General features: G+C 34.6%; 1 protein-coding gene across 7 annotated transcripts in view; it reads right to left on the reverse strand.

Moving 5' to 3' along the window:
• The window catches only part of RNGTT (RNA guanylyltransferase and 5'-phosphatase), a 220,065-nt gene that overhangs the window by 44,331 nt on the left and 163,173 nt on the right, over positions 1-12,561 (reverse strand). For all 7 annotated transcript variants that reach the window (XM_089921849.1, XM_089921848.1, XM_089921854.1 and 4 more), the window contains one exon: positions 4,396-4,462. In XM_089921849.1, the coding sequence (XP_089777975.1) occupies positions 4,396-4,462 (67 nt within the window). The remainder of the gene's footprint in view (positions 1-4,395; positions 4,463-12,561) is intronic.

Consider the following 12,561-nt stretch of genomic DNA (forward strand, 5'->3'; position numbering starts at 1 on the left):
GTGTTTTATTTAGTTTATCATATTTTAGCTTAAAATAAGAAAATAATCATGTATGTTTAAAATCAAGTTCTTCAGATGACAAATTTCCCATGAAAACTTATTCTGATGACTTTCAGAAGATGTTAAGAGATATAAAAGGTAAAGTTGGGATAACTTCCTCTAAAAATAATGAAACCTGAAACTAGCATGAAGATGTACTGGTCTAAGACTGTAATGAAGTCCCATGTTTGTACACACTGGTATCTTTACCTAGGGCTTGGACAGAAAACTAAAAGATTAATCATGGGGGAGGGAGGGAGGTAGAGACAGAGAGAGAGAGAAAGAGTGGTTGTAACAATTCATGTTATATGCTAATAGTACATACATCTATTGTCACGCTATAGCAAATTTTCTGAACTCATTTAACACTAGCCCAAATATCCACCATCCTTTTTGTTTTCCTTTTTCTCTTTCTGATCTTTATAAATTGGAGCTCCTTTTTAGAAATACAAATGTAAAATGCCACTTTAACAAATGTAGCCTCTAGCACCAAGCCACTCACACTTAGTCCTGTGATGTTAATAAATGAGAATTCCTTTTCCTAAATATTCAAATGAACAATTTTCTATCTTGATTTATAAAAAAAAAAAAATTCAACCAATACTCTCTTAAGAAAGCAAAACAGTTTCCATTTATTAAAGGTCATATCTGATATCTATGCCACACAATACAGTATCATTACATTTAGTTGAACAGCAAACGAATACTGGTATTTCATGTCCAGAAGAAGTCAGATGCAAGGAAAGGGGCAGGGGATGAACCTTAAATTTCTAGCCTGATCTCAAGCATTTAAACTATGATTTTTAAAAATTGTTTTCCAATTAACTTACAAGCATTCTAATTAGGTAGGGATCTATACAGCATTTTCATAAGAACCACAGGAATTATAGAAGAACTTCAACAATTAATGAGGATAAGAAATCCTTTCACAGTACATGAGAGGAAACCCTTCCCATAGCAACATCAAAGGAAAAAGATGGCCTAAAATAATGGACTTTTTTCTATTGAGTTGATTATCTAGGCATAAAGGGTTGACAAAGGATTGACCTCTGTCACTGGGCTTGTTAGAAAGGCCTTGGATAAAGAAAATGATATGTTAATGAATCAGGTGAGTGATGGAGGAATCACCCTCATACATACATACACTTATGTTTTTGAGACAACATGTAACACACACACACACAAATTCTACCCTTCCTTAAATATATCAGATAAGCCTCTCACTTTTTCATTATCTCAGTTATAATACAGAGAAACAGGATTTTCCAAACCAATGGACAGAAAAAAAATTGGGCTTTTAGAAATGTTTCTGCTGAAACTTATTAGAATTCCTGCCTCTACTGGAGAATTTGGTGAACAGGATAGTGAGGGAGGTTTATGAAGAGACTCTTGCCAACTCCACTTGTGTTCCAGGGATGTTAAAAATAGAATTTTAAAAAATGTACCTGAATGCTTGTCATTACTTAGGGAATCAGAAACGTTCAAGAGGGTCCACAACTTAAGACCCTAATGTGGACTTTTGAGAGTGTCTTAAGTTAAATTAAGGAAGGTACTTAAAGAAGTGCTGATGCTATGGTAGCTAAAGAAGGTTTTTCATCTTAAAATGTCAATAATGTGACTAAACCGCCTCACTATTAAATATCTTATATGTCCTATTCAGGCTCAGTCTATTCTGAAAAATCTTTGTTTTTCAAAGCATAAAAATATGTCATATATTTAGGGGGAAAGGAATTCAAAATCACATCCAACAAATGAATGTGAGAAAAATAATTAACTCATAGAGCCAAGAAACAAATGTGAGGAAAAATCCAATACTAAACCAAAAAAACAAATCAAATTTTACAGGTCTGTCAGAAAACATTAATAAAGTTAAAATAACAAAGGAAAAGGATGACTGCAAACCTTTCTTTTTATTTACTGCCTTGAACATTCATAATACTATTCCACTTTTTACAAGAAAGCCTAATTGGAATCTGTGCTTCAACCCTCAACTAATATTGCTATAAAAACAATCTTTGACAAAAAATTGAATGCTTTCCCTCTAAGATCAGGAACAAGGCAAGGATGTCTGTTCTCACCATTTCTAATCAACTTTGTACTGTAGGTTTTAGCCAGTGCACTAAAGCAAGAAAAAGCAATAAAAGGTATCAATATCAAGATCAGAAGGGAAAAAGAAAACTGCCTCTTAGTAGATGACATAATCATTTATGTAGAAAATCCTATGAAATCTACAAAAAAGCTACTAGAATTACTAATTGAGTATAGTAATGTTGCAGGATTTAAAGTCAACACACAAAATTTAATCGTCTTTTTATGTACTAGCAAAACAATCGTAAAATGAAATAAAAAATACTTTTAAAATAGCATCACAAATATAAAATATTTACAGATAAATTTACTTTTAAATGTGCAAGACCAACACACTGAAACAATGGAATACTGCTGAGAGACACTAAAGATCTAAATAAATGGAGAAATATGTGGCTTTGATGAATAGTAAGATTCAATACTGTTATGATGTCATTTCTCTTCAAATTGATCTCCAGATTCAATGTGATCCAAATCAAAATTCCAGCAGGTATTTTTACAGAAATTGACAAGATGATTCTAACATTCACATGGAAATTAAAGGAACCCAGAGTAGTCTAAACAACTCTGAAAAAGAACAAAGTTGCAGGATTTACACTACCTGACTTCATGACTTATTCTAAAGCTACAAAAATCAAGACAGTGCGATATTGGTGGAGGGATAGATACATAGGTCAATGGAACAGAATAAAGAGCTTAGAAATAGATTCACACACATATGGTGAATTGATTTTCAACTAAGATGCAAAGGCACTTCAATGGTGGAAAGGATACCCTTTTTAACAAATGGTTTAGGAACAACTGGATATCCACGGGCCAAAGAAAGGTTGGGGTGTAGGGGGACAACATTCCTCTATGCCTTGAACCTTGCATCATATACAAAAATTAACTCCACTGGACAATAAACTTAAATGTAAAACCTAGAACTATAAAGATTCTAGAAGAATACATAGGAGAATAATCTTTTAGCCTTTGGACTAGGCAAATATTTCTTAGATCAACAGTAAAAGCAAGAACCGTGAAAAAAAACTAATAAACTGAACTTCACCAACATGAAGAATTTTTGCTCTCTGAGGATCCTGTTAAGAGAAATCCCATATCTGATAAAGGGCTTACATCCAGAAGATATATAAAGAATGCTCAAAACTCAACGGTAATAGAACAAAAAACCCAATTAAAAAATGGCAAGTTTTGAACACACACTTCACTAGAGACGTACAGATGGCAAATAAGTACATGGGAAGATGCTCAACATTATTAGTCATTACAGAAATGCAAATTAAAATTCCAATGAAATACTATATACCTATAAGAATGACTAAACTTAAAAAGACTGACCATACCAAATGTTGATGATGATATGGAGGAACTGGCACTCACCCTGCTGGTGGGGAAATAGTTTGGTAGTTTCTTAAAAAGTTAAAACATACAACTGCCATTTAACTCAGCCATTTTGGTCTTAGGTATTTACCCAAGAGAAATGAAAATATATGTCCACACAGAGACTTGTACACAAACGTTCACAGCAGCTTTATTTATAATAGTCAAAAAGCAGAAACAACCCAAATGTCTCTCAACGTGTGAAAGGATAAAGAAACTGTGCTAAAACCATATAATGAAATACTACTCAGCAATAAAAAAGAATGAACTACTGAAGTGTAACAACATGGGTGAATCTCAAAATAATAACACTGAATGAAAGAAGCTAAAAGAGAGAGAGAAAGAAATACAGTATGATCCATTTATATAAAATTCTGGAAAGTGCAAATTAATCTATAATGATTAGATCAGTGGTCACCTGGGGACTGAAAAAAAAAAAAGGAAGGGCAGGACGGGGGAGTTCAAAGGGGCACAAGGAAACTTTTAGGGGTGATGGATATGTTCATTACCTTGACTGTGGTGATGGTTTCACAAGGGTATGTCAAATTGTACAGTTAAAATATGTATATTTTACTGTATGCCTATTATACCTCAATAAAGCTGTCAAAAAATTCTATTGGTAAAAAGGGTAATGTGGCTCTAAATTATACTCTTCTTAACTAATCACTGAAGTGCAATGGTCAAAATTAACGCTACTAAGGGCAAGATTATTAAACTAATCGATTCACTGAAAAACTGAATTACTTTTTCATCAGAGATATGCAAAAACAAATGAAATTAATAATTCACATTCCCAAATTTTTGTGATAGTTATTTGCAGGGTTTTGGTGGGTTCTGGACAAGTGAACTGTATCTAGGGAAAATATACTAGAAAATGAACAACCATACCTTGATTTGTGCAAAGGGTCTTTCATAACCTCCAACATAGAGAAGGCCAACATTCTGAGGAAGTAAGCTACAAAGGAAAAAAAAGCATTATTTATAAAATACTCTTCCTTAAATATGAGGTTGTATAATTACCAAAATTTGTATAATAGATCCTGACTATGAAAAAATTAATATCTATGCAATTATTCTTGTCTTTTCACACGATGGAATAGTAACCAGGAAAGGAATAATTCTTATACTTCAGAAAATGATGGGTAAATATTGAGAATGGCAACTTAAATGTAAAACAGTCTAACATACTAGTAATTCTAGCAAAATTACTACATAGCGGAGAATTAAAAGAAGCAATGCATATATTTAAAAATCTATAAAAGTTCAATTCAAGAAACACTCACTGTGTGTCTATATTATGCACTATGGAGATAATACAAACCTAAACGGTTCAGTTCCAAAATTTAACAAGAAAACCAGATACACAATTAACCCTAACAAAAGGTGGCCTCTGATAAATGCTATTCTAGAGGTATTTGCCATTGCAAAGTAGTGGAGTGAGAGATACCTTCTATGGAGGGAGCTGGAGAAGCCTGAAGAGGAATTTAGGCTTAACTTTTAAAGGGTTGGTAAGGCAAAGGGAGAAATTTTAAACTATACCCTGAGAATGCAGAAGATTTGAAACCAAAAGTAAAGAAGTCTGGCTGAAGTAAGGGATAAGTTAGTCAGAGATGAAAACCCGAAGAAGGTTTGGAATGGGCCATGAAGAACGCCAAATGTCTTATCTTTATTTCATAAGTAATATTTATTTTTTTGTACAGACAATAAATGCACATGAAAATAAAAATCAAACCATCTAGAGGGTGGAGGTAAAATGGTTACCTTCCCTGCATCATTCCTTCCTTCCTATTTAAAGAGGGCTATCATTCTTGACTACATTGAAACACTGTGAATAAGGAAATACCATCATTAGAACTATGCTTGCGGAGCATGTAGTCGTGCTGGGTATGAGAAGGTCATAATTAAATTGATTACTCTACGGTATCTTGTAATCACTGTCACCGGGTGACAGCGTGAGATGGTTGTATGATTACTGAAGGGGAGAATACACCAACCCAAAATACACCACTTTGACATGTGGATTATTTTAAGCTGAAGGCAATCAAGACCTAAGAGACTCAGGGAAACTTTTTACCTCTCTTGTAACTGCCTAAAAGAACTTAGATAGGGGGCCTGGCCCAGAAAGAGAGCTATTACCATAGATAACGTTTTTATCTGAAAGACCAATCTGCATGGCAGGGCAAACTTCTAAATACAAAACATCTGTTCTTCTCATCGTCCTGTGAGTTACCCTCCTCCCCTTTGAAGACCCAGGCCCTTATCCCATTCCTTAGCACAGGATGGCACATAAGCCTCAACTGCTCGACCTACCCTTGAGTCTTGTATCTTTGGGGATCCCGTACATACTAACTCAAATATGTTTTTCTCCTGTTAATCTGTCCTATGTCAATTTAATTATTAGACCAAAGAACCTAGAAGAAAAGAAGGGGAAATTTTTCTACCCCTACTTAACCTTCCACTGACTTGGTCTAGTAAGACTAATAAAGTTCACTGTTAAAGCACCTTAGATTTTATGAAATAAGGTAGATAGATATTCCATCTCCTAGGAACACCTCTGTTCCCTACATTCTTTAAAGGCCTATAAAGTATTGAAGGCCACTAAAAGAAAGCTAATAGCTGACAAACACAAAAATAAATTAAACCAATTTAGCAAAAAGCTACAGTACTTAAGTTCGGCATGTGAGTGATACTTACAGTTATGCCTTTTAGCATGTTGTTGAAGGTTACAAACAAGACTAAAGGGATATTTGTTCACTGGATGCAAGTAGAAAGCATAAGAAATATCCCCAAATCTCAACTAGGAAATGGAGAATTTCTTTACCATCATTTGACAAATAAGAAATTAATCAAAGCAACAAAACTTTAAATCTCTCACAAATTGCTAATATTACAAATTTAATGTTAGTTTTATATAGCAGTGGTAATTTATTTCCTATATAACAAATGATGACAAAAAGCTTCATAAACCTCTTTTAGAAGAATAGTCACTGTTCATACAAATACATGATAGAAAAGGAAGAGAATAAAAGCTGGCTGACATTTAAAAATCAATATGCCTCTAATTACTATGCATATGCATTTTAGGAAGCTTGCCAATATACTATTCAGTGTGTCCCCCCCTTCCTCCAACTTGCCTATCTAATAACTACCTTCTAAACAAGAAATATCTTAAATATGGTAGTTACACAGCATATATATATTTCGCTTTTTAAATACTGTTCTTTCTCATTCATGTCCATATTATTCCTTACATAAATTACATTACCACCTTCGTTTGAGTGGGTTTTAATAGGTATCATAATTTAAGCGTTTGCTATGTGTAAAATAATTAATACTTTGAGAACATAAATTCCAACTTCTAAGATGGAACATTTCCTAAAATGCTTTTACCTTTCAAAAAATTATTATGCCAAATTGTATACATAATTATTGTCAAACAATAGGCACCATTTTATTATGACAGGGTATTTGTATATAATATAGCATTCACACACTTTAAATCCCCAGGGTAAAGGCATTAATTCAGCATTTACAGATGCATTATAAATATATGTTAAAATAAAAAGCATATGTTAAAATAAAAACCATGACGCATTTAGGACCAGATAATTGTTTTGTCCTTCTATTAGGTGAACATTAATATAACCTTTATACAAATGCTAATAACTTCCAAAAAATTTGCTTGTAACTAAATGCTTCTATGGCTACCAAAGACATTTTTAGGGTAAGAAGGCATTGCTGAGAAAAAGCTAAGAGAATTCAGCACCACTAAACCAGCATTACAACAACTGCTAAAGGAACTTCTCTAGGCAGAAAACACAAGAGAAGGAACAGACCTACAAAAACAAATCCAAAACAATTAAGTAAATGGTGATAGGAACATACATATCGATAACTACCTTAAATGTAAATGGATTACATGCTCCAACCAAAAGACATAGACTGGCTGAATGGATACAAAAATAAGACCCGTATATATGCTGTCTACAAGTGACCCACTTCAGACCTAGGGACACATACAGACTGAAAGTGAGGGGATGGAAAAAGATATTCCATGCAAATGGAAATCAAAAGAAAGCTGGAGTAGCCATTCTCATATCAGACAAAATAGACTTTAAAATAAAGACTATTACAAGAGACAAAGAAGGACACTACATAATGATCAAGGGATCAATCCAAGAAGATGATATAAGGATTGTAAATATTTACGCCCCCTACATAGGAGCACCTCAATACATAAGGCAAATGCTAACAGCCATAAAAGAGGAGATCCACAGTAACACAATCATAGTAGGGGACTTTAACACCCCACTTTCACCAATGGACAGATCATCCAAAATGAAATAAATAAGGAAACACAAGCTTTAAATGATACATTAAACAAGATGGACTTAATTGATATTTATAGGACATTCCATCCAAAAACAACAGAATACACATTTTTCTCAAGTGCTCATGGAACATTCTCCAGGATAGATCATATCTTGGGTTACAAATCTAGCCTTGGTAAATTTAAGAAAATAGAAATCGTATCAAGTATCTTTTCGACCACAATGCTATGAGACTAGATATCAATTACAGGAAAAGATCTGTAAAAAATACAAACACATGGAGGCTAAACAATACACTACTTAATGATGAAGTGATCACTGAAGAAATCAAAGAGGAAATAAAAAAACACCTATAAACAAATGACAATGGAGACACGACGACCTAAAACGTATGGGATGCAGCGAAAGCAGTTCTAAGAGGGAAGTTTATAGCGGTACAATCCTACCTCAAGAAACAAGAAACATCTCAAATAAACAACCTAACCTTACACTTAAAGGTATTGGAGAAACAAGAACAAAAAAACCCCAAAGTTAGCAGAAGGAAAGAAATCATAAAGATCAGATCAGAAATAAATGAAGAAAACAATAGCAAAGATCAATAAAACTAAAAGCTGGTTCTTTGAGAAGATAAACAAAATTGATAAACCATTAGCCAGACTCATCAAGAAAAAAAGGGAGAAGACTCAAATCAATAGAATTAGGAAAGAAAAAGGAGAAGAAACAACTGACACTGCAGAAATACAAAGGATCATGAGAGACTACTACAAGCAACCATATGCCAATACAATGCACAACCTGGAAGAAAATGGACAAATTCTTGGGAAATCACAACCTTCCAAGATTGAACCAGGAAGAGATAGAAAATATAAACAGACCAGTCACAAGCCCTGAAATTTAGACTCTAATAAAAAAATCTTGCAACAAACAAAAGCCCAGGACCAGATGGATTCACAGGTGAATTCTATCAAACATTTAGAGAAGAGCTAACATCCATCCTTCTCAAACTCTTCCAAAAAATTGCAGAGGAAGGAACACGCCCAAACTCATTCTACGAGGCCACCATCACCCTCATTCCAAAACCAGACAAAGATGTCACAAAGAAAGAAAACTACAGGCCAATATCACTGATGAACATAGACACAAAAATCCTCAACAAAATACTAGCAAACAGAATCCAACAGCACATTAAAAGGATCATACACCATGATCAAGTGGGGTTTATCCCAGGAATGCAAGGATTCTTCAATATATGCCAATCAATCAACGTGATAAACCATATTAACAAATTGAAGGAGAAAAACCATATGATCATCTCAATAGATACAGAAAAAGCTTTTTACAAATTCAACACCATTTATGATAAAAACCCTCCAGAAAGTGGGCATAGAGGGAAATTACCTTAACATAATAAAGGCCATATATGACAAACCCACAGCCAACATCATTCTCAATGGTGAAAAACTGAAAGATCAGGAACAAGACAAGGATGTCCACTCTCATCACTATTATTCAACATAGTTTTGGAAGTCCTAGCCACAGCAATCAGAGAAGAAAAAGAAATAAAAAGAATCCAAATAGGAAAAGAAGAAGTAAAGCTGTCACTGTTTGCAGATGACATGATACTATACATAGAGAATCCTAAAGATGCTACCAGAAAACTACTAGAGCTAGTCGATGAATTTGGTAAAGTAGCAGGATACAAAATTAATGCACAGAAATCTCTTGCATTCCTATACACTAATGATGAAAAACCTGAAAGAGAAATTAAGGAAACACTCCCATTTACCACTACAACAAAAAGAATAAAACACCTAGGAATAAACCTACCTAAGGAGACAAAAGACCTATATGCAGAAAACTATAAGAAACTGATGAAAGAAATTTAAGATGATACAAACAGATGGAGAGATATACCATGTTCTTGGATTGGAAGAATCAACACTGTGAAAATAACTATACTACCCAAAGCAATCTACAGATTCATCGCAATCCCTATCAAACTACCAATGGCATTTTTCACAGAACTAGGACAAAAAATTTCACAATTTGTATGGAAACACAAAAGACCCCGAATAGCCAAAGCAATCTTGAGAAAGAAAAATGGAGCTGGAGGAATCAGGCTCCCGGACTTCAGACTATACTACAAAGCTGCAGTATGGTACTGGCACAAAAACAAAAATATAGATCAATGGAACAGGATAGGAAGCCCAGAGATAAACTCACGCACATATGGTCACCTGATTTTTGATAAAGGAGGCAAGCATATACAATGGAGAAAAGACAGCCTCTTCAATAAGTGGTGCTGGGAAAACTGGACAGCTACATGTAAAAGAATGAAATTAGAACACTCCCTAACACCATACACAAAAATAAACTCAAAATGGATTAAAGACCTAAATGTAAGGCCAGACACTATCAAACTCTTAGAGGAAAACACAGGCAGAACATTCTATGTCATAAATCACAGCAAGATCCTTTTTGACCCACCTCCTAGAGAAATGGAAATAAAAACAAAAATAAACAAATGGAACCTAACGAAACTTCAAAGCTTTTGTACAGCAAAGGAAACCATAAACAAGACAAAAAGACAACGCTCAGAATGGGAGAAAATATTTGCAAATGAAGCAACTGACAAAGGATTAATCTCCAAAATTTACACGCAGCCCAAGCAGCTCAATATCAAAAGAACAAACAACCCAATCCAAAAATGGGCAGAAGACCTAAATAGACATTTCTCCAAAGAAGATACACAGATTGCCAACAAACACATGAAAGAATGCTCAACATCACTCATCATTAGAGAAATGCAAATCAAAACTAAACTACAATGAGTTATCACCTCATAACAGTCAGAATGGCCATCATCAAAAAGTCTACAAACAATAAATGTTGGAGAGGTTGTGGAGAAAAGGGAACCCTCTTGCACTGTTGGTGGGAATGTAAATTGATACAGCCACTATGGAGAACAGTATGGAGGTTCCTTAAAAATCTAAACAGTATGGAGGTTCCTTAAAAATCTAAACATAGAACTACCACCCGACCCAGCAATCCCACTACTGGGCATATACCCTGAGAAAACCATAATTCAAAAAGAGCCATGTACCACAATGTTCACTGCAGCACTATTTACAATTGCCAGGACATGCAAGCAACCTAACTGTCCACCAACAGATGAATGGATAAAGAAGATGTGGCACATATATACAATGGAATATTACTCAGCCATAAAAAGAAATGAAATTGAGTTATTTGTAGTGAGGTGGATGGACCCAGAGTCTGTCATACAGAGTGAAGTAAGTCAGAAAGAGTAAAACAAACACCGTATGCCAATATATATATATGGAATCTAAAAAAAAAAAGGTTGTGAAGAACCTAGGGGCAGGACAGGAATAAAGAGGCAGACATAGAGAATGGACTTGAGGACACAGGGAGGGGGGACGGGTAAGCTGGGACGAAGTGAGAGGGTGGCATGGACTTATATACACTACCAAATGTAAAACAGATAGCTAGTGGGAAGCAGCCGCATAGCACAGGGAGATCAGCTCGGTGCTTTGTGACCACCTAGAGGGGTGGCATAGGGAGGGTGGGAGGGAGATGCAAGAGGGAGGAGATATGGGGATATATGTATACCTATAGTTGATTCACTTTGTTATACAGCAGAAGCTAACACAACATTGTAAAGCAATTATACTCCAATAAAGATATTAGAAAAAAAATGGCATTGCTGGAAAAGAAAAAACGAAAGGAAATCTATTAGAGCTTTCGACAAAAGTAAAGATAGGCAAATCTAATGTTCATTTTGCTTCAATTTCCCAAATACAAATATTAACAAATATCTATTCTGGAAAGAAAGCTGCAAAATTATTTCCAGAAAATTTTCTCACATAAAGGAAAATTAAAACTTGGCAGGTATTAGAAAGATTAATTAAAAGAACCTCATTCACCATCATTCACTGACGATATATCAGGCTTACAAAAAATTGCTTTAAAAGGAAATTGAGTGTATAATTATTTCAAATTAAAAGTTAAAAAAGGCAAAGGGGATATTTCTAAAAATAAGCTACATAACTCAAAATTAACTGTTCTGTCTACAAGCCCTAATTACATTACCCACTAACTGATACACTTTTCAACGGCAAAAATACTTTGAAAAAACTTTCAGTATCATGAATACTGACTGACAAAGAAAATCCCACTTCGAAGCCAATGAGCAAATTCTCCAAAGAGCAGACTACATCCAGTATATTTCATACTAGAAAAAAAGAGAAAGTATGCATCTAATATGGGATCACTAGGGCCCTTCTGAATTTGAGAAAATGCACATTACTGAGAAGGCCTACATTATTCTTTGAGACTTCTAGTAGAACGTAGGTAAAAGCAGCATATGCCATTAGCCCCAGATGAAACTTGAATTAGCAAATGAGTGAGTTTATTATTATCCTTACAGACTTTTCATAGCCTACACTTTTCTGATTTGCTTTCTAAACCCTGGTATAGGAGTAACAAAATGCTCTAGACTTTCATGAAAAAAATGAAAAACCACCACCACCAACAACAACAATCGGATGGTTAAATGAAGAATCTGTGTGCCGGTAGAAATAAATACATTCCTAGCTCTGACAACTGAGAGGGTCTGTAATGACACCCAGCAGCAACAACCGTGCGGAGGACCTAGATCCGTGTTTCCAACCATCAATCTTCACCAGTTAAAAAACAAAAACAG

This window comes from Delphinapterus leucas, chromosome 12, assembly GCF_059928025.1.
Source record: "Delphinapterus leucas isolate spDelLeu-1000000601 "Yukka" chromosome 12, BTC_Dleu_Yukka2, whole genome shotgun sequence".
NCBI lineage: Eukaryota > Metazoa > Chordata > Mammalia > Artiodactyla > Monodontidae > Delphinapterus > Delphinapterus leucas.